The sequence below is a fragment of the Trichomycterus rosablanca genome, chromosome 3 (assembly GCF_030014385.1).
Source record: "Trichomycterus rosablanca isolate fTriRos1 chromosome 3, fTriRos1.hap1, whole genome shotgun sequence".
Taxonomy (NCBI): Eukaryota; Metazoa; Chordata; class Actinopteri; order Siluriformes; family Trichomycteridae; genus Trichomycterus; species Trichomycterus rosablanca.
Genome location: NC_085990.1, coordinates 8,280,026 through 8,302,965, shown reverse-complemented (window position 1 = coordinate 8,302,965; position 22,940 = coordinate 8,280,026). Strand labels below are relative to the sequence as shown.

Here is a 22,940-nt window from a genome sequence, read left to right as displayed (position 1 = left end):
TTTCATTGTATTCTCCTTTACATTTCAGTTGGTTGTCCGACATGTCTAATCTAAATCCTTCTTAAACAAAAAAAAAAAAAAAACATGCTTGTGTTTGTGTGTATAAGTAAAACAGGATATATAAGTTGTATACGCGTAAATGCTAATGTACATAATTGTTTGTGTATAGTGCTATAATCAAATATTAGCAACTAGAAGCCAAAATAATTTTTATATCAGATATTTATCTACAAATATGTTCATAATTTATTTTTTCTTTAATAACTTTTATGTTACACTTTTTAAGGTTTGAAAACAAATTGTAAAATAAAAATGTGCACTAAATGTCATTGCAGTGCTGCAGAATCAATAAAACTGGGATGATACAGCATTCTGTTTCTTTCCTTGGTTTTGATTGTGTTATGTCCCAAATTACTATTGTATACAGTAGATACTTGTTGGGCACCCCTTGGTCCAAACTCATTAATATGGAGTACCCTTATTTTCTGGCTAAAGCTGTAGGAATTTGTGACCATTAAGTCAAAGACCCAAAGATCCCAGTGGTGTTTAGTGTGGTTGTGATCAGGGCTCTGTGTAGGCTACTGCTACTCCTCCACACCTCACTTTGTGGGCACTGGCACATTTATGCTGGAACAGAAAAGGGCCTTCCCCAAACTGGTGTGGGGTGCACACATAATTTTGACGATATGGTGTATTCAATTATTTTTAATTCATGGCAGATCTGTTTAAAACTTACAAATTCTGTATGTTTTGGACGGAATTTATCAGACCTACCAGGACTGATCCCGGGGTGGCTCGTTCCTTAGGGCGATCGGGCGACGCACCACCAAAGGGTGAAAGGGAAGAAATTTTTCTATCACAGCTGTGACTGTTGTGGACAGTCTGTCTTGTCTCTAAATATCGTAGTCCAATCAGCGTCGAGTTGTGTTCCGTACAGTACCGCACCTTTTGGGGCGATTTCAGTCTGACTGAAAATCGCCCCAGATTGCTCTCATAGACTCTCATGTCAAGGCTCTTTTTTCGAACTGCAGGCGCTGCAATACAATCTGAATGGGTTCCGGGAGGGCTCGCGCTTACGTGCTTGCGTCACACGTAACCTGGTGTCGCGATCTCGTCACCATGACTACCATTACCTCAGTTCGGAGCAACTCCATCGTGTCATTAAGGGAAATGCCATTCAGTCATCGTAGTAATCAGGATAAATTAGCAACTAAAGAATTATGGCCACCCAGACCAAATTTAAACATCAAGCAAGTATCTACAAAGGGGTGAAAATCATATAAGTTACAAGTAAATTACAAGTAAGTAATGTCATTTTTAAATTGTGAATTGTGATTGCACTTATTGTATCTCCCCAATTGTTTAATTTTACTTCTTTATTCATTGCACATCAGCCCCGATGCCGATCTTTATTCTGGATCTGCTGCACCTAAAATAAAATGCTATCTGATGAAGACTGAATTAAATTGTTAGTGTGAAGGCTTTACTTAATTGTATGATTAATGATAAAGCTGCTCTCTCCATGTTTAAAGTTATTTGTGAGAGCAAACTGACAGATGACTTAAGATGTTAATTATTTAAGCTTTAATTTACCAATTGAACGGGTCACTTTTGGCCATCATCGCAACAATTTGCCGCCACTGATTAATCCCCAAATAAATCGCCAATCAATGTACCATAAAGTGCACTACTGAGCCCAGCAGGACAACACTTGAAGCTGTTTGATTGATCCCTTGGGTATTTTTGGATCCTCCCACTCGTGCCTTCCTCTCCCAGCTCGCGCTTCTCGGTGCGCTCTCGTGATTCCTCCATGACGTAACTGTCTCCTCTCCGAGATCCTCGCGCGGAGAGCAAGCGCTTCATTCGAATCCAAAACTGAGTCGAGTCAAATTTCGATTCATTTGAAATCGGTTGACCAAATGAGTCGATTCGGGGTTATTTTTACGGCAATAAAACAAAACATGAAAGGTTACTACTTCAACAAACACTTGGGGTCATTTAAAGCAGCCAATTACATGTTTTTAGAGGGGCATGGAAAACCATATTCTCCAGAGAAAGCCAAAGAGGACCTGGGAACAGCATGGAAAACCAACAAGTTGCCAGTGCGTCACTACCAACTGGGGCCCCTGAGTGAGTCATTTATGTACTCAAAGCACCCAATACACCTTCTGCATGTTTTGGAATGAGGGAGAAAACCAGAGTGCTTAGAGGAAACACATACAGTAAAACACGTGAAAGTGAAAGTAGTAAAACACGCACCCAAAGTCCCCACAGACAGTGCCCACATGCGAGAATCAAACCTAGGTTCTCGGAATTCAAGTTGCTGTGCTGCACCCATACTAGCAGCTGCGCCACCTCAGTCGCATTGCCAAATGAATACAAAATATGAATCGGTTTCACTATGGAATCGACTCCGAAGTTTTGGGCTCTGCTCTTTATAGTTCCGATTCCTTAGGCTAGACTCGATTCCCACAATAAGATTCAGAAAGCGACTCTTTTTGGAATCGACTCGGATTCACTGATTGCTGAGTATCAGACTTCGCCCAATGAGCCCACACAGTAGGTAAAAGTTTGAGAGGTCCGTTATTTGAGCACGAGGAGCTATTGGAGCCGCGTGCCTTCATCTCTTCCCGGTTTTAATCGCTTTACCGGCTTCCTATTCGGTACATGTTACCGGTTTCTGACAGAGAAACACGCAGTTTGGTTTTCGGTAAAGTAGGGCGAGATGTGGGTAGGCGGTGGACCGAGTCAGCTCACTCATCGTAAACTCATCGTAAATTTTCCGTAAACGCCAATTTATCGTCAAAGGACCACCGAAAACCCGTTATCTTTAGCCCGGAGTCCTTTCGAACGGTTTACCGAAGACCTGAACGCTTTTTCTTTGAGGTTTTTTTTCCACAGTGAACCATCGGCAGTCTGCGGGCTCGTGACCAAAGTAAGTGAAGTGACCGTTATTTCTAAACCGTTATTAACCGTTATTCAAAAAATTCAAATCATAGTTCAAACAGCTAAGTGTATAAGTGTGTACCTCTCAGTGTGTGTGTCTGTGTGTGTATTTAGTGAGTGGACTTTTACACAAACCTCCCAACTACTCAACTTTGCCAGCGTTAGCATTTTGGCTAACTACGCTATATGGCCAAAAGTATGTGGACACCAATCCTAATTATTGTGTTCAGGTGTTTCAACCACACACATTGCTGATATTTATACGATCAATTACATGATTTCAACTTTGTTGCAACAGTTTGGGTTTTCTTTTACAGTATGACTTTTTGCTATGGTGCATAAAGTGAACTCCGGGCGGCACGGTGGCTAAGTGGGTAGCACTGTCGCCTCACAATAGGAAGGTCCTGGGTTCGATCCCCAGTTAGGGCGGTCCGGGTCCTTTCTGTGTGGAGTTTGCATGTTCTCCCCGTGTCCGCGTGGGTTTCCTTTAGTCCAAAAACATGCAAATGAGGTGAATTGGAGATACAAAATTGTCCTAGACTGTGTTTTGATATAACCTTGTGAACTGATGAACCTTCTGTAATGAATAACTACCGTTAACCAAAAGTGTAAAACATGACGTTAAAATCCTAATAAACAAACAATAAAGTAAACTCCATAAAGACATGGTTTGGTTTGATGAGTCCAGTGGCCAGTACAGAGCCCTGGTATTAACCCTATTAAATACCTTCTAGATAAACTGGAGTGGTCAATCATGAGCCAGGTGTTCTTACCCAACATCAGTGCCTGACCTCATAAATACTATTTTGACTAAATCCAGCACAAATCCCTACAGACACAGTCCACAATTTGTGGAAAAACCATCTCTGAAAACAGAATAGCAGCCAGGCTTTCTAATTTACTGCACATGGTTTTGGAACAGGATGTCCAACAAGCTCATGGTCAGGTGTCCACACAATTTTGTCCATGTAGTGTTTATTGGAAATATATTTAGCCCTAAACTATTTGCATTCGGTTTGTGTATTTGTGTCGTTTTTACCTGTAAGTCTACAGATAAGGTTAAACGTTGATAAATACTCTTTGTAAGAGACATGTATGACATGGCACCTGTTACACAAAACGGGTCTATATGCTAAGGTTACGAAGAAAAAGCCAATCTGCTATTTTGTGTTAAAAGTGATCAGTGATCACTCTTACTCATCTGCTCACATGATCAGATAAATTTCAAGGATCACCCAAAAACAGGGCTGCCATAAATTGGAAGCAATCCAAGTGGAACAAAAGTGACACTGTCCACAGTCAAGCAAGCTTGAACTTATGATAAATGCTTGTACTGACAAGCCACAACCGATGTTGCAAAAATTGAACAGTGCACAACTCCATAGTCTCCCGAGACTGACGGATGCCTATATGTATATGTACTTATAATAAATATATATTTATCATAAGTATTTGTAATTTGTATAAATGATATTGGGAACTGCCTCCAAGTAAAATTCTTAACTACAATTTGCTTTTTCAGATCTGTACAGAGCTCATTAGATTTTTCCTATTGTAGTGCATTTACTAGAGATGGGACGATCGATCGGCTACGAATCGGTATCGGCCGATTTTTAATCAAAATATGCTATCGGCGATCGGCCGATATTTCCTAAAAGTAGCCGATCCGATCGTGTGATATATAAAGACCAGGTTAAGTTAACAGCTCAGTGGATTGATCCAGACTTTGAGCTACGAAGCACCAACCATCACATCACCATTCATCAACCATCGTACACTGTAAGCCCGGATAAGTTCAATCTACTTAAAAAATTTGAGGAAACCGGTTGCCTTAAAAAAGTTAAGTAATGTATAATGAAAACTTGAGTTAGCATAACTTAAAACATTAAGTTATTGCACCTAAAAGGCAAGTTGATTAAACTTTCTTTTTTTTGTTATACCAACTGCTTTTCCCAATAATTCTACTATTTATCTTGAGCTCAATGGAAAAAACTATTGATTTCTTCTTAGTTTTCATGTTAATTACATTTTAAATATGAATTACAAATGTTTATAGAGAAACAGACACAATTATAAAATTATTTTTCTTTATTTCACTTCAGAAGTATTTACTTAAAATACACCCAAATTTTCGACCGCATCGCATTTAACACCGCAGTTTTACAGGTTCACTTTTTTTTTTTTTTTTTTTTAATCACTGTCCATACAGGCAATATTGACTTGTAAATAACTAACAATCTGGTCAACATGGCCTCGTCTGATGATCTGTTTGCTGCTGCCTGACAATGAAGGGCAGTGGGGAGAGGGGACACTTGGGCAGTGCATTTATCGCCGCATGTAATGTGTTTTATAGATGCATTGGGCTTTTTCAGCCTTTCAATTCGAAATGTATTAGAACCAGTCACAAATATACTATTGCCGGCCACTGTCTTCTTTACAGTTAATTATAGTATTACAGACTAATTATAGCACACTTATAAAAATTATAAAAATAATAGAGTAAATGTGTATGTATGTGTGTATATCTATTTATATGTGTGTGTATATTTAAAATTATATGTATATGTTTGTGTGTGTGTTAGAGTGTAATCTTAAATGCAGTGCATTATATTATCGCTTGCGGTGCCACTCACTGCGTATTTTGACTACATGTATTGTAATATATTTTGGTCTTTTAGTTATTTTTATATTTTACTTAACGAAAATATTGTCGTGTTTTTACTTTCACTATCGCGGCACTTTACCGCTAGCATTAGCCCCTTGCTACTGTAGAGGGTCGGCTCACCTAGCCGCTGTCCGGTGGGGATGCTGCGGGTCTTTTGCTGTGCGGTGGTGGAGGTGTGGGAATAAAGGCACACGACAGGGTCGAGTCACTTTAACTGTTTAGTCAGGACTTCGGTGAGCGTTACAACACTTTACACCGCCGAGCTCCAGAACCCGAACTTCCATTCTGGAACATCCGGCGAGTCTCATATACAAAACTAAACTTACGGCAGAACGTCCGAACGCACGTGTATAAACCTGGTGCTGCATTCTGATTGGCTGAGCTGAATGTCGCTCACATATCACCGCTACAATATTGTCCCGCCCTTCACTATCTCTGATTGGTTTAGACAATGATATTGGCCTAATGTGTGTCTGTTGTTTTTTCTTTCCCTCGGACGCCTGGTCGCACCGGTGAGGTTTTTTTTAGTCGCACCATTGAGAAATTAGGTCGCATGTGCGAGAGCCCTGTCATTAACGTTGTGCATCATACAAACGATGTAATTTTGCTGATTGTAATATTTACTTTAAAAAGATAATTCAACCCGGTCACATCTGAGTCGATTCTATCAGCACGTTATATAAACTCCTGGTTCACTTTGGTAAATCGTAAGCGGTTCTTACTTGTGATGTAGATGAGAACAGAAAACGTTACAGAGCCAATCCGAGGCAAAAGTTTATTCATTACCAAATTCGTTAGTTCAGGATCATCTGCTGAACTTTTAGGATCATCAGAAAACTTTTAGCTCCTTAGACGGAACGAGTCTGACGGTCGGTTACAGATCTGTGGTAATAGCAGTTTAATTAAGCTTTTTAATGAAGCTTTTTAATGTAAGAGAGTCACACAGAATGTTCTGTAGTAGCTGGTGTTTATTTAAAACCACGACATTAAATTAATAACAGTAAACACGGAGAGATAACCGAGAAGAGAAACTTACGCTTCACATAAAACGAATCAACTCATGAATCAATGAATCACTTATAGCGATACTGTGAACAAAGCATCTCTTCTAAAGGCACAAACACACACGCGCGCGCTGCTCCGGTTTATCTTCACTGTGAGGCTCTTTTTAAGTTTATTTTATTTACTGCTAAACCTCCCCCCCCCCCCCCGATCGGAATCGGCTATCGGCCGATGTCCCTGAAAGGAGATCGGAATCGGTGCCAAAAACCCTGATCGGTACATCTCTAGCATTTACTATATAAAAAATTCTTTATGTCAAATTGAAATTGAATAGACATCAGTTTGGTTAAAAAAAGACTCAATAATAATGACTGCCCTCTTAGTAATTGGAAGACTTGTTTTATCTCATTAATTAATAACTGTGTAAGATGTGAATCAGCTTGTTTTAGAGACTTAACAAATATAAAACTTATATTTTTGTTTGAGGTCAACATAATGGAGACATTTACATTCATGCATTTTGCAGACATAGGCCTTGCTCAAAGGCTCAATGGTGGCAGCCTAGCAGTGGCATGATTGCAACATTTGACCTTCCAATCAATCCAATCAAATGAGCTATTAGCACCACTGAGTCATCACTCCAACTTATCAACGTGCTACAATGCTAGGAATTTTTTCCTTGCTAGATTCAAACCCATAATATGGGTTTCCATTACTGTGGAATCACTGGCAACTTGCTTAATGATTTGCTCTACAAAACAAAGTTAGAGCATCCAAAACAAGTCAGGGACCTAATTATACTAATCACAGATCTGGAAAAGTCTACAGCTACAGTACAGCTACAGTGCTTAAAATTCTTAATATGTTCTTTATTTACTGAAAGAATGTGAATGAACTATCAAGTCAGATAAAGCAATATTTTTTCAGTTAGTAGATAAACCATCATTGCCTACAGAATAGTTTTATTCATGCAAATTACCAACACCTGCTGAACTGGTTTCACCCTTTTCATCTTAATTCAATGGTAAAACGTTTCTCATTGTTCCTCTATTTTATTGTAGGCTGTGTCCCGAAATACTTCCCTATAGTGCACTACAAATAAAGTCAGTTAAATAAAAGAATTTAAATCTCTTAGACTTTGTGGCAACAGTTTAGCAAGGCTTTTTCCTGTCCTTTTTCCAGCAACACCGAGCCCTTCCCTAACTCCATTAAAACCTTTGGGATAAATTGGAATGGTGATTGTGAGCCAGGCCTTCTTGCAAACATAAGAGCACTGTTGTCACAGACACACTTGACTTTTTTGAGAAAAGCATTTCCAGGTTAGTGGAGGCTGATATAATACAAATGACATTATTAATATCTATAGGGTTGGAATAGGAAGCTATAATAGAAAAGGTCATTTTAAAGTTTGGTGAATTGTGAATGTCTTAATTAGGTGAGTTATTAAGGGTGTCCCTACTCTTTACTTAAATTCGAGAACTACTGGCAATAGATAATTTATGTTTTTGACTAATGGTTCTCTGAGGTTACAGTGGGAACGGGTTTACTAAAACTGGACAGGTAAAAACTGGAAAATTGTTGTCTGGACTGATGTACCTTGAACTCTGTGCAACATGCAGGTGCTAAGTGTTGTTACTAAACGTGCTTTCTTTTTTGGCATAATGAACTTAAGCGGCCTACCTATTTACCAGATTTCAATTTAACAGAGCACTTTTGGGATGTGGTAGAACAGAAGATTTGTAGCATTAATGTTCAGCTGATAAAAGTGGACTAAAATCTTAAAGGAATGTTTTCAACACCTTGTGGAATCCATGCCGAAAAGGTGAGGCTGTAATAAGAACAAACTGAACTTTATAATTTTATCTGAATGATCAAGGCTTTTGATAATGAGAGAAAAGCATTGATAACTAATGATTATTTAATCATTTACAGAGTTGCATACTTTGCTCAGTAAATAACTCTTCAGCCACTAGGTCACTTGAGTTACCTCAAATTACCCTGAACACATTTAATCAGCAAGTGATTATGAAGAATGAACAATGAGTTATTTGTATTAGATTAATTAAGTACAGTTGACAATTGCTTCTGATACATCATGCAACATATCTGATTAGTGTCTAATGATACCATCAGATTTTTAACTGGCAGTTTTGTGAATGCACATTTTACATTTACAGCATTTAGCAAACATTTTTATCCAGACTTGCAGCTTCCTCAGTAATCATTTCCTTACTCTAATACATACAAACGCCAGTCTAACAACCCAAATGTGCTGGAACCCTGATAGAACAAATGTACATGTAGAGGAAAAGCATTTTGTTACAGGTAAGTGTGGGATGGTTTTCATTTAAGTTTCCTATTAAAGAGGTGATTAATCTCAGCTGCTTGAACTGACAAGAAAAGTTCATTCCACCACATGGGTGCTGGTTCAGAGAAGATTATCGATTTCAGTCTTCCTTAATTTCTGATCCGTGGAATAAGATGAGCCAGACTTGTGGCTTGATAGGTTCTCTAACAGAACAGGGCTTGATCGGTTCTCTAAGGTCAGTTGGGGCTGGTCTGTTTTTGACTTTGTAGGAAATCATCATTGTTTTACATTGATTGCAGGCAGCTACGGGAACCCAGTGAAAATAATTGATGTTGCAACAGTGGGGTAATGTGGTGGAATTTGGGTTGGTTGAAAACCAAGCAAGCATTTTGAATTAGTTGTATGAGTGTGATGGTGGACATGGGAAGATCTGCCAGGAGGAATAATGAGACTAGACAAAAATCTGAGTGGTTTTAATAGAGAAAAATGATCAATTATTTCTGATGATGATGAAGAACTGGCATGATTTTGTCAGGTTATCAACATGAGTTTAAAGGAACACCAAGTTTTTTTTACATTATGGGATGGTTTGATTTGATAGTTCTTTAGAGAAATGACCAGGTCTTGGCATGGAGACAGATCTCTGGGAATATATATCAGCTTAGTCTGCCTGGGGTTAGGTTTCAGATGATGAGCTGACAACCCTAATGTGAGATCTCGCAGACATTCCAAGATGCAAGCTGAGACATGGGTGTCTGAAAGTAGGAATGACAGAATGAGTTGATAATCATTAGTATTAGGGATGTCCCGATCACGTTTTTTTGTTCCCGATACCGATCCCGATTATTAATTTTGATCCCGATCCGATACCGATTCTCAAACCGATACTTGTATTTTCTAGATATTGTCTAGATAAGAACTAGATAATACTGTTCACACAGTGCACACTCTAAGTACATTACAATTATTCAAATTAATCCAGTGTATATGTTTAACAACTAAATAGCTCTGCAGTGCTGAAGGGAAAAATGCTGCATCCAAACTATTGCTTAATGTTTTTGTATTTTTACAAAATCAATCAAAATGAGTGAGATAATTAGTTTTACTTTAAACTTTACATTCAAAGAAAAAAAATCTGTTTAATGCAGTGATACACTAAAAATGAACAGAAACCCGTGTAGCAGCTTAACTTGAATATAAGAAAAAAAAGTTACTTAAAAGCATTACAGTAAAACCTGAATACCAAAATAAAATGGAAAGGCTCTTTTGTTATGAAGGAAAGCCAGTTCCTAAAGTGCTTGTATTGTGACAATGGTTTGATGGACGAAGTGAGTGTGTTTTGACCCTTTAGGCCTTCCATAGAACATGAAACAGCGTGCTTGACTCAACTGTCGGCTATTCGGTACCGTAACAGAAGAAGTTAATAAAGTGTTCTGCTCCCGACAATATGTGAATATGCTGTGCATTTATTTCTTTATTAAACGAGTGCATCACTACGTTGTTTTGTAAACCGGTGTGATCCTTGACTCACACACACTCTCACACATGAACGCAGCTCTGCTCCCACCGCCTCGTGAAACGCTCACACTGCAGACGTTACACTTCACTGTTGAACTTGTTTTACTTTTCAATTTTAAGTATTTCCACACAGCGGACATGCTGACGTAACACAAAAGATCGGGATTAAGATCGGGTTTAGTAAAGCCGATTCCGATCAATTAAAAAATGCCTTGATCGGCCCTCATTAGTAATCCCTAATTAGTATAGGAATAGTAAGAGAAGCCACTTTACCAAGAGAGATGGTCTGTACAAATGAGAGGACCTAGTACAGAACCGTGTGGGACCCCAGTTAAAAGATTTGCATAAAGAGGATGTAGATTCACCTGGTAAAACAGTAACTCCTGCTGTCTGGTTGAGGCATAGACATGAGTAGTGGAGGAACACAGAGCATAGTGTGACTCTTTGTACATGATACGGCTCTCTGTGAGAATCCACCGCTGGCTTGTGTAAAGAAGAGGCCAGCGGCATGTTGGAAGGGAATGGTCATTAGGATACTGGAACACACACTTGCTATGTCAGCATTTATTGTAAACACTCTGTTTACCACAGTTGTCTTTATCCACAACACAACTGTTCCATCTTAGCAAAATACACACTGTCATGGACCACATAGCAGACCGTGTCATAAGATCACACCTGTGGTTTACCAAGTGATATTAGTGAGCAATCACATTTTTATGTGTCACACTGAAGCATGCTAAGCTACAACCTCTTACTGCACATGACTGCATCTTGCACCACATACTAAGTACAACAAATATTATCAAGAGTTAGCATGTGTGGCTTAAGCTCTGCTCTCTGCAAAACCAGGCCGAGCTCATTCCTATGAGGTCATTTATTTCACATGTTCCCCAAAATTGAGCAGCCACCTCAGAGGACATGGTCTCCTCCCAGCCACTGGTAAGTGGATTTAAAGAAGTAAGGAATTGTGCCAAGTCCAGTGTTGCTGGCAACCACTGGATTCTGACAGGATGTAGTATGCACACTAGCTTTGGATACCATCATCTTTCTGAAGGTCTCTGACAAACCTTTATGAGTAAAAGTGTGCAATGTTTAGAGATTTTCAGTTGAAATAGGATGTGTGAATCAGACATGACTAATATGTGTGTGTGTGTCAGACCCTTCAATGATTGGTCAAACACAGAATGGTGAGACTGATGTCACATGAGTGGACCAGCCAGTCAAAAAACATGATTCAAGTCCGAGTATTAGAGTCTAAGTATACACACATATTACTTAAAACTTGTTGTTTTTTAATGAATAGCATGTATAATGTCATTAGCAGAGTTTGACGTGTATATCAGGACGTGAAGCAAATTGTCCTTATATTTTTTGATTAATAAAAATCGTAAATTGGAGGTAATTGATCTGACGATGTCAAAATTTAATTCCATAAAGTCATAATCATTAAAGTGCTTTAAACTGTTCTCAGCACTTGTGTTCTTGATTGCTGTGCATTAGGACACAGTGACACATGGTTGGTACATAGTGTTCTACACACAGTATTGAGGTAATGATTTTTTATGTTTTATTTTGAGTCGACTCTTCTTTGTATAAACAGTTTAACCCATCAGTGATGAATGGAAAGTTCAGCAGAAAACTGGGTCAAAGTTCAGTTAGATTGAACTTTGAATTCAGCAGCAAGACGTCAGATCAGAAGCAACAACAAAATTGCATCATCAGCACAAAGCCTGAAACAAAACTTTACCCGAGAAGACCCGAGTAGCTTTTCACGCACTAGTACGCAGTTTATTCCACTGATCAATGTTTAGTTTAGTATTTTTCTTTTAATGCCTTTTATAAATATTCACCCCCTGAACTTTGTAGTGTTGGCAAACAAAACTGAAATAAACTTAATTAGGTCATGAATCTACACAAAAAGTATTCACCCCCAATTCTGTACAACCACTAAATTATGATGCAACTAATTGCCATCAGAAGTCACATGATTAATTGAGTGTGGTCCACCTGTTCACACATGGTCCTGGAAAAGCCTTTAAGGAGATCCTGGAAAGAGCTTAACATACCTAAACACATTATTTAGACCAGTATGTGTTGGGTAGTGTTCATTTAGCATTTGTTTTGAAAGCCTATTAAGACTATCAAAGGTTATTAAAACATTTATTGCCTAACCACGATGAGGCTGTACAAAAAAAACTCAAGTGACCTGGAAATACTGAGAATTAGTGTCAAAGGTAACTCTGAATCACCTTAGATAAAAGAAGGACAACCAAAGCTTTACCACAGGTTTCTATGAATAAGTGGAAAGAGGAAAGCCTTCAGCTTCTCTGATTTAATGAGACCAAAACTTTTTACATTTTGGTCTCATCAGATCAGGGGGGTATGAAAATACAAACATTGAAGGAAAAAATGTAAATGTTATTTGGGGGAGGAAAAAGGCTAAGTAGACTCCCTACACCAAAATTGTAAAGTTGTTTGCTTAGCTAGATGTATGTTTACAGATAATGATCAGTAACATTAATAGAAAGTGTCTATTGCATTGCATTGTATGGCATCATAGTTGATGAATGATCAGTTTTATGACATCATAATTTCTTTCTTTGTGTCTTTCAGCATGTTGGAGTGGTTGAGCGATATCTTCTGGCAGGAGCGTCTCTGGTTTCCAGAGGGGTTAGGTTGGGCAGATCTTGAGGACAGAGATGGGCGTGTCTATGCAAAGGGGCAGGACTTATGGGTAGCCCTGCAACTTGCGCTCATCCTGCTTGTAGTTCGTCAGATATTTGAGAGGTGAGTCAGACTTTAATATAGCAGTTACAATTTAGCTTAGCATTCACAATAAATAAAAAGATGTAGAGATTAGCAATCAATATTACTGGGTTTCATTTATGTGTGTGCACAGGACGCTTGGTACGTATCTGGCCTCGTTGCTTGGAATAAAAGAAACTGTAAGAAGAAAAGCAGCACACAATCCCACACTGGAGTCATACTACTGCCACACCAGCAAATACCCAACACAGGTACACAGCATCTACCACCCAACACTCATAATGAGCAGCAATATGGGGTTTCCTTTTTAGAGGAGGACTTCCTCTAAATTATGCAACCATAGTCAACATTTGCCAGCTTGTATCCTCTTGCTGCTTCTAAATGGGACAAACTTTTAAGAAATGCTAGCTACATCTGTGCGTTCATGGACTTTTTTGACAATCATCAAAAGGCGCATTGATTTGCATTACTGGTGTGTTTGTGGGTGGTGTTTGTTGTCCCACATCACTTTGAAACTTGCATCTTAAAGCACAAACAATGTACTAAATAAATAATTATATAAATAATAAAAATTTAAATAATATTAATAAATACCGCTGAAGATGGGGTGCTTGGCAGTTGTCAAAGCAATCTGTTAATCTTAAACATAACCTGCTAGGACGGACCCAGGTTCCAGTCTTGGCTGTTTTGGTCAAGAGCTCTACAGACACAATTGGCCATGTTTGAGAGAGGGAAGGCCGGATGGGGTATAACATCATTGCTGTTGCAGCAGTGACACTTGCTGGCTGGTCAATATGCTCATACAAATAGTACAGTAAAAGAATACTTTATAAGCCACCACTGACTGGTGAGAAGAAGAGTCTTTTCATTTGATGGATGGGGCATTTTCTACTCATATTAATTCAGTTATTTTCATCAGCTGCTTTATCCTGGTCAGGATCATGACCAGTCTGGTTTCTTTAGAATCACTGGGCGCAATGCAGTAGCACATCCCATACAGGATGTCAGTCCATCGCACCGCCCACGAGCACCCCTGACCCCACCACTATTGAAATTAAAATCAATAGTGTCAGTACATTTTACTGGTGCCATGAATGCCCATGTCAATACAGCACAGCCTAAAGCAAAATAAGTTAAATTAAAGGGTCCACATGTTTGTGTGTGTGTGTGTGTGTGTGTGTGTGTGTGTGTGTAGAAGTGTGTAGTGGAGTTGTGCAGCCAATCTGGGTATACAGAGAAGCAACTGCAATGCTGGTTCAGAAGGAGAAGAAACCAGGACAGACCAAACCTCATGAAGAAGTTCAGAGAGGCCAGGTACATAAACATGCACCGTCTACCATAACACCAGCTAATGGTGCACAGATTCAATCTTGGTATCAGCACTTACTAGCTTGCAGTGTTGTACATAGACTTCTGTTTGACAATTGGTTACCTATATTAGCTGCGAGTGTGTGTGTTGTCTAGTGTTAGTGATACACTACTTAATGTAGCATTATCTCAATTTGAAGTGCTAATTTCACTCTCTCTTACACACATACACAACTACTGTAAGCATGCGTTCAGCATTACAACACTTCAGAACTTCAGAAGTGAGATATCAGAATATCAGTCTCACACACTGAACTAATTACCACAACCCTCAGTTTCCTTTCCATTCGATGTTAATGCTAATTACAGTAATTTATTCATGTGTTCATTAATTTTGTTTTACCACCGCTATATCCTGGTCAGGGTTGCAGCAGGTACGATTTATTATGCGAAAGGCAGGAATTACCCAGACAGATCGCCGGTCCATCACAGGGCAGAAACACACACACATTCATATACACACACTCTGGGTAGTTATTAGTAGCTCCAGTTGAACCAACTGCATGTCTTGGGACTTTTGGGAGAAAACTGGAGCACCCAGAGGAAACACACAGAGACTCCAGGGACTCTCCTAACAGAAAGGACCCTGGCCTCCATTGCCTTTAAAATCAAACCCAGACCCTTTCACATTGTTCATTTTAACTGCTTACTATTAAAATAATACTTTCTTCCACTATAAACATCAAAAAAAGGAAGCAGTGCAGTTCAGATCATCTCAGTCTGAGAGAAATTTCATAGACTGATCATAGTTTAAAGTTTTGGTACATTAATCTACAACCTTAATTCAGCTGTGTGTGTGTGTGTGTGTTACAGTTGGAGGTTTGTGATGTATGTGATTGCCTTCATTGCTGGTTTGGTTGCTCTTATTGATGTAAGTAAACAGAGATACAATATGCATTTTCTTCTGTATATTTTTCCTCCACACTTTCTTCCTGTAACCCTCTCTATCCCATCTTCTGTTTTAAATCATTATATATTGAATCTGTGAATATGTAGCGGTCTCATTTTCCTACTTTATTATCTTAATAGCTTTCTTTCAGTTTCTCTTTCATTCAGTTCATGCATTGATTTAAAACTGTGAATAAACTTTTGTCTGCATCTACTTTTGATCTGCCCTGTTATAAAGTCTAATCCATGTAACCAAGTTCTAACATACTGTATTCCTCTCAATCACAGATCGGATACCACTTTTCTAAATCCATATTTCTCTGTATGTCTCTCTCTCTCTCTCTCTCTATCTCTCTCTGATTGTAGAAGCCATGGTTGTATGATTTGGAGGAGATGTGGAAAGGATTCCCCACTCTGGTAAGTAAAGCTCCATCCCTTACTTTCTCCAGTTCACCTCACTTGCATGTCTTTGGACTTTGGGAGGAAACCGGAGCACCCGGAGGAAACCCACGCAGACACGGGGAGAACATGCAAACTCCACACAGAAAGGACCCGGACCGCCACACCTGGGGATCGAACCCAGGACCACCTTGCTGTGAGGCGACAGTGCTACTCACTTAGCCAAAGTGCCGCCCCGATCAGTCTTTGCGTTCTATCCATCTTTGTGGGCTGATGCTGTGCAAATGTCCTTATAAATGTAAAGCATGCAACATTTAAAGCAAGGATCTCTAAACTTGTTGTTTTAGCTTCTTTCGTTTATTTTTGAGGTCTGAAAATTTTTTCAAAAAAGCAAGCCAAGGGCGCTGGTGCTTTACCACATTAGACTGCTGCTGAGCGGCCAGACATATACAAGTTTGGGTTTTCTGTTGTCAAGTGTTTGACTGTTTAAATTAAGACCCTAGCCTAATTTTCCAAATAACTAGAGTTGCTTGTAATGTTTAGCAAAAACAACATGACAGTTTGTGATACTTTTAGAAATTTATTTACATTTTCATTTCATTTACACGGCTACTGACTACATTTCCCAGACTCCCTTGTGCTGCTTAGTTTATTCTTTATAAGATACTAAAGTGAGGTGTATATAGACATATGTGGACCCATGACCATAAGCTTGTTGGACATCCTACACCATGACCATCCCATGGCCATTAATACAGAAAAATAATACCCTCTCTCTCTTTCTGTCTCTCTTAGACTGTGCTACCTTCTCAGTACTGGTACTACATGTTTGAATTGGGTTTTTACTCCTCACTTCTCTTCAGCGTGGCATTTGATGTTAAACGAAAAGTAAGTCACACACATAAACACACACATACAGCTGTTAGTCATACCAGATGTTTAGTACACTGAACATAATTTCAGTGATGTGATCCTCCGTAACAGAACTTAGCATTTTTTCCATATAAACTTCCTATAATGCAGATTAGCCTTGGCTATAGTTCTGTATTTGCATGGTTTCTTATTTTCACACACACACACATACACGTCTGTAAAAAATGCATGTTAACAGCTTGCCGTGTAGTTAAACAATATGTGTTGGACAGTAAATATATTAAATCTATGGGTTTTAGTACACAGGTGTGACAATACCAGTAGGACTGTCCAACTACAACTACACTACACTGACAGTGAACCACTGGCCGAGTGGTTGCTTGCACCTGTGTTGTTATTTTTAATATCTAATAAATCGACATTTTAAACACTGGAGCTATTTTCTTTATTCATGCACAGTGTGTGGCTATCAGGTAATTAGGTCACCAGTAGGCTAGCCCAGAAACACAGGGGCCTCAGGACCAGCCTTGCTTAATTCAAGCCATTTTTTTTCTGTTCATCAGGATTTTAAAGAGCAGCTCGTCCACCATGTTGCCACCATCACACTGATCAGCTTTTCCTGGTGTATGAACTACATTCGTGCAGGAACCCTCATCATGTTTCTCCACGATTCTTCAGACTATCTGCTGGAGGTACAGACACACACACACACCCACACACACACACACTGTGATTCCTGCAACACATGCAAAAAAAAAGTTGGGACAGAGGCATGATTACCACAGTGTTCCATTTCCATCAGACTTGAACGGAACTGAGGACACTAGTTTTTTGCATTCCATTCTTGTTCAAAACAAGACTTCAGCTGTCTGCTGATGTTGTCCGATGTACCAGACATTTTCAACAGGGGGCAGGCAGGGCAGTCAAGCATCTGCACTCTGTGTCTACGAAGCCACACTGTTGTAGCGCATGCAGAATTAAACCTGTCATTGTCTCTTTTTCATTACAGAAATAACCACAGACATCGCCTTGGCAGCATGTCTCTTTTTCCGCATCAGTGGTAACTCCACACATATGCAAGTCATCCATACCATGGGCACTAATGCCCCCCTCCTGAGCCATGACAGATGGCTTTTGCACCTTTCACAGAACACAGAACATGTTTTCACTATCCTCAAGTTAATCAGTGAAAACACTGGATTTTTGTTTTCTTTTGTCAATTCGATAAAAATTGAGAAGAATTTACAAATCACTGGTTATTTAATTTACTGTATTTTACAAAACGTCCTATTTTTGCATAGAAAATTGTATATAGTACATAGTTTATTTATTTATTAGGATTTTAACGACATATAGTACATAGGGTTTGTATATAGTACAGTAAATCCTTTAAGGTTCCTCCAGACATCTGGTCTTAAGGATAGTGGCTAGCTGTGTAAAGCTAGCAAAACACGAGTGGGTGAGAAGTCAGTACATCAGCTAAGCTGCTAATAAAAGGAAACTCGAACCTCACTGGAAGGCCAGAAATTTTGAAATACTGAAATGGTGCCATCTTCTGGATCTGATTCATAATGTCCATATTTGTGTCTTTCAGTCAGCAAAGATGTTTAACTACGCAGGCTGGAGGAAAACATGTAATTACATCTTTATTGTGTTTGCTGCATTCTTCATCATCACACGTCTAATCATCTTCCCCTTCAGGTAACACACACACACACATTATACTGTATATTCAAACACTCTTATATTGAGAGCTTGCACAAAATTTGGGTTAAAAACATTTTTTGATCTGGCCAGACAGATTCATTTAGATGTAGCAAATATAATTATTTACGCTTTGACTTTTAGGATCTTAAACAATAAATGATTTTTCGATTTTGGTGCACATGCAAGTGGGGCACCCACTATTAAACCTGTTTGGAACTCTGTTAGTGCTGTGTGTTTAAATGCTGACATATCAATGTGTTAATTATTAAGGCTCATTTAAAACTGATGCACTCCCTATGTCTTTTAGGATCCTGTACTGCACATGGGTGTACCCGCTGACTCTTTACCCTCCCTTCTTTGGCTATTACTTCTTTAACGGGCTGCTGCTGGTGCTGCAGTGTCTACACATCTTCTGGGCCTATCTTATCATCCGCATGGCACTGCGCTTCCTCCCCAAAAACGTAAGTACACACATCTATCATTTGCTGTGTGTGTGAAATTCTCTAGGTCCAAAAAATCATAGTGAGCCTCACCTCTACCTGCTGTCTGTATGAAGTTTGGCATGTTTTCCTTTTTTGGCTGTTTTTATAAACAAGCAGAAAGTGGACTGGTTGCTCTAAATTCATCCCAGGTGTAAGCCAGTAAATGTGTGAGTGTGTGAAGCCCATACCTGTTCCAGCATGACTGTGCCTGTCAAATCGAGATCTATAAAGACATGGTTTTACAACTTTGGTGCGGAGGAACATCAGTGCCTGATCTTACCAATGTTCTTTAACGTGAACAAGCCCAAATTCCTACAGACACACTCCAAGCCTAGAGCATATTATTGGCAATGGTTTTGTGTCCACATACTTTGTTCATATGGTGTTGGTGTTTACATACATTTGCCTATAGGTGTAGTTAAATTATTAGGTTGTTTTGTTGTTGTTTCCGGATTTTTAGGAGATTGTGGAGGATGAGAGGAGTGACCGAGACGAGACAGACGACTCGGATGAGGAAGAGGAGGAGAGGAACAGAGAGATCAAGAACGGAACCATAAAGAACGGCTACATTAAACACAACAACCACCATTACCGCAAAACACAGTGAGAGAGAGAGAGATTCACACCATACCACATTAATACATTACCATTGTTTAGTGTTCTGTATCGTTTCTAAAGAATGTCATTGACCAAAGCGGGAATCAATGGTTTTAAAAGCAGGTTGGATAAAATAATTGGGGTCTCTTTTACTTGATGCATTTTTATATTTGTAGTGCCAAGTGAGCGCACCATAGCTACACGTCTTTGTGTATAGGCTACATTACTAGCTTAGCTCTTGGTTATAACTGAAACGGTTCCACCTTGTGGATTTTTTTTTTTTGGAATGGGCCTGGGATCTAGGATTTTTACTGTCACAGGGCCCTCTGTGGGGCGTTAAGGGTTTACATGCTGCACATTGATGAACACTGCAAGTATTCATTGATTTAAAGTGCAAATGCAAGTCGACAGCTGAAGCCAAAAGCTTACATACACCTGTATGTCAGGAAAGCTGCTAAAACATAATTGATGCTGTCCACAGTCAAGCAGGCAATATCAAATCGCCACAGGCTTACAAGCTCCTGTGTCTCATGCTTTTTCATTTCATTCATGTTTTTAGCACCAAACTTCAGATGAGTTGTTTTTTGCTGTTGTTGCAGAAGATTCTTTATTGCACTGCAACCTCTTAAACAGTGGAATGTAAAGCTTGCTTGGCTCTGAACAGTGTCACCCATGTTTTAGCAGTTCTTATTTATGGCCGGCCTGTTTTGTTGTTTTTAATTGTTCTTTGTGAACATCTGACCATCCAGACAAATTTGTGTTTTCTTTCCAACCCTGTAGAGAAGATCACTTTTTAATAGGTGCCAACAAAGTAGCTCTATGTATTCAGACATGGAGAAGTCACCAGGAAGCCATGCCGCAGTAAAGGAGTAGTAAAGTAAAAGAGTTTCTGGTTTGATATATTTTTTTAAAAACACTCAAACCTGTTTTGTTGATATCATAGAAATCTCAGGTTGGCCACGTTCCTTACGTGTATTTATACTTTTGATCTCAACTGCATGTAGTTAAAAAGCAATGTGCCAAATGAGGTATTGAAAGATGATGGACAGAAGGAATGTTCTCATTAACCATGTGCCTTATATTTCCTCTCTGATCCTCTAGTTTGTCATCATTTTTTTATTCCTTAAGTGCCTTAAAACACAATCATTGTTTTTCTTTTAAATCAATTTAGGTGACTACACATAGTGCACCCCTCACTCCACTCAGGGGTGTATAATAGATCTAATAACGCAGCTTATACACCCAGTGTATACAGACTTTCCAAAGCTGTTAGTATAAAGAATACACACTGGCGACATCCCTAACTGCACACTATCCTATTTTTTTTAATCTTCTATTTACCTTCACAATTCTTAAACATTATTCAAAAATGAATAGCAGCCGTATGCCAAACAATACATTTAAGTTAAAAAGAAATGGGACACTAACTTTTCCCTGAAAGTGTGTACTATAATACCTTGTCATAATTAAAGGTGGAACTTTTTGGTTACAAAAATTTCTTATTACTGCTGCAGTTGTGACTTCTGCTGGCTGGTCAAGGCACTACACAGAAATGGTGAATAATGGATAGCAGTGTGTGACTCACCATACATGATAGTGATCCTTGTGTGAACCCACATTAGCAATGGCCCTCCTGCAGCAGTAGAAGAGATACAACTGGGGAATTGGATATGACTAGATTGGGAGAAAAAGGGAAAATGCACAAATAGAATAAATACAATTTATGACAATACATGATTTTAAAGAAAAAAGAAATCCAAAGACATCTACCAATCAGCATGTTCCAAATCAAAATGCACCGTTTGCTTTTCGAAAAAGGTGACAGTAGCCAAAGTTAACCTACATGCTAGGTTGTATTTTAAACCAAAGTGATACTAACATACTACAAATTTAACTCGAGGTGCCACCGTCCACGTCAGGCAGGCTGTATATACAATTAGCTATGTTGAAAACTATTTAGGCGAAATGGATTAAAAGTTAGCTGTTTTTAGAGCTCGGGTGGCGCAGCAGTCTGATGCACCAGCCCACCACCGCTGAGGTCTTGAGCTCTCAATTTTGAATCTCAGCTGAGCCATCAACCTACCAGACATCCAAAAGACAAGTCAATTAATTATAAAAGTTCATTTTGGTTGGGGACCTCATAACATAGCCACATTGGGACAGTGCAGATTTTTAAAAGGAGGGAAAAAATAAAAGTTTTTTAATGGAAATCCAGCTCCTAGTTAGTATGCAGTGATGGATGAAGTCAGTGTTCTTTTTGTTCCTTGATTCCTTTACAATTCCCTCTCAATACCTCTGCTTCTCACCTTAAGTATTTAAGATCAGAACCATTACTTTTGATTAGATTTTTTCCTGATGCTGTTGCATCACCATGTTTAACTGCTGCTGCGTCCTCACTCGTCTATGCAGAGGCGAACAAACCCTAATTACAGTGTTACTTTTATTTCTTATTTTTTATTTTAATGTTTTTGTTGTTATGCTTTACTGTTTATTAATGATGGAAATAATAAAATAACAATGATCAGGACTGGTGCTGATGTGTCTTTTTCTGTGGTGTTCTGTTTTTATTATAGCTGTTAAATAATTATTAATTTATTTACGTTTGTTTTCATTTACTAACTGGTCAGGGTCACAGTGAGTCTGGCGCCACTGTGTGCAGAACAGTAATGCACAGTAAAAAGAGCGGTAGTTTATTACAGGGCAGCACACACACTTTCTTATCCTCACACAGAGCAGCCAAGCCACCTTTTGCATGTTTTTAGAGATGGAAGAAAGTAGCTGGGGTTTGAAGTTAGGGCCCATGTTGCTGTACAGCAGCCAGGCTACCAGCTTCTCTGCTCAAGCATTAAAATTATTTTCATACATTTTTAATTCTGCCCAAGCTAAAGCTTTATTTCTGTTTACAGTCTGTCTGCATTCACTGTAATAATAAAAAGTATTTTGCTGCAGAGCAGTTTGGCTTTTGGTTTTGTTTGGTTGGGAACAACCACCACTATGTTGTGTTGATACATAAATGTGTTTATACAGTGAAATAAGGAAATCTGTTATGGTACAGAGGGCTGCATGGTGGCTCGGTCGGTAGCACTGTTGCCTCACAGCAAGAAGGCCCTGGGTTCAATTCCCAGAATGAGAAGCCTGCAGCCTTTACGTTTGGAGTTTGTATGTTCTCACAGTGTCCGTGTGGGTTTTTTTCCGGGCGCTCAAGTTTCCTCCCACAGTCCAAAGACATGCAAGTGAGGTGAATTGGGGATACAAATTTTCCCCTAGGTATGAGTGTGTGTGTGTGAGTGTGTGTTTGCCCTGTGATGTCCAGGGTGATTCTTACCTCTTGACCAGTGAATTGGTGGTATAGTACTGTGCAGATCTGACAGATCTGAATTTGTATACCACATTTTGATTACAGGTGGGCACTTTGATG

At 39.1% G+C, this 22,940-nt stretch overlaps 1 protein-coding gene across 1 annotated transcript; it reads left to right on the top strand.

Moving 5' to 3' along the window:
• Positions 1–2,559: 2,559 nt before the first annotated feature.
• Positions 2,560–22,049, top strand: cers2b (ceramide synthase 2b). Its single transcript, XM_062992608.1, has 11 exons — positions 2,560–2,935; positions 13,056–13,229; positions 13,342–13,459; positions 14,404–14,522; positions 15,390–15,447; positions 15,831–15,881; positions 16,659–16,751; positions 17,300–17,428; positions 18,331–18,437; positions 18,751–18,904; positions 19,386–22,049. The coding sequence occupies exons 2-11, from the start codon at positions 13,057–13,059 to the stop codon at positions 19,530–19,532; spliced, it is 1,149 nt and encodes a 382-aa protein (XP_062848678.1). The 5' UTR covers positions 2,560–2,935; position 13,056; the 3' UTR covers positions 19,533–22,049.
• The last annotated feature ends 891 nt before the right edge of the window (positions 22,050–22,940 follow it).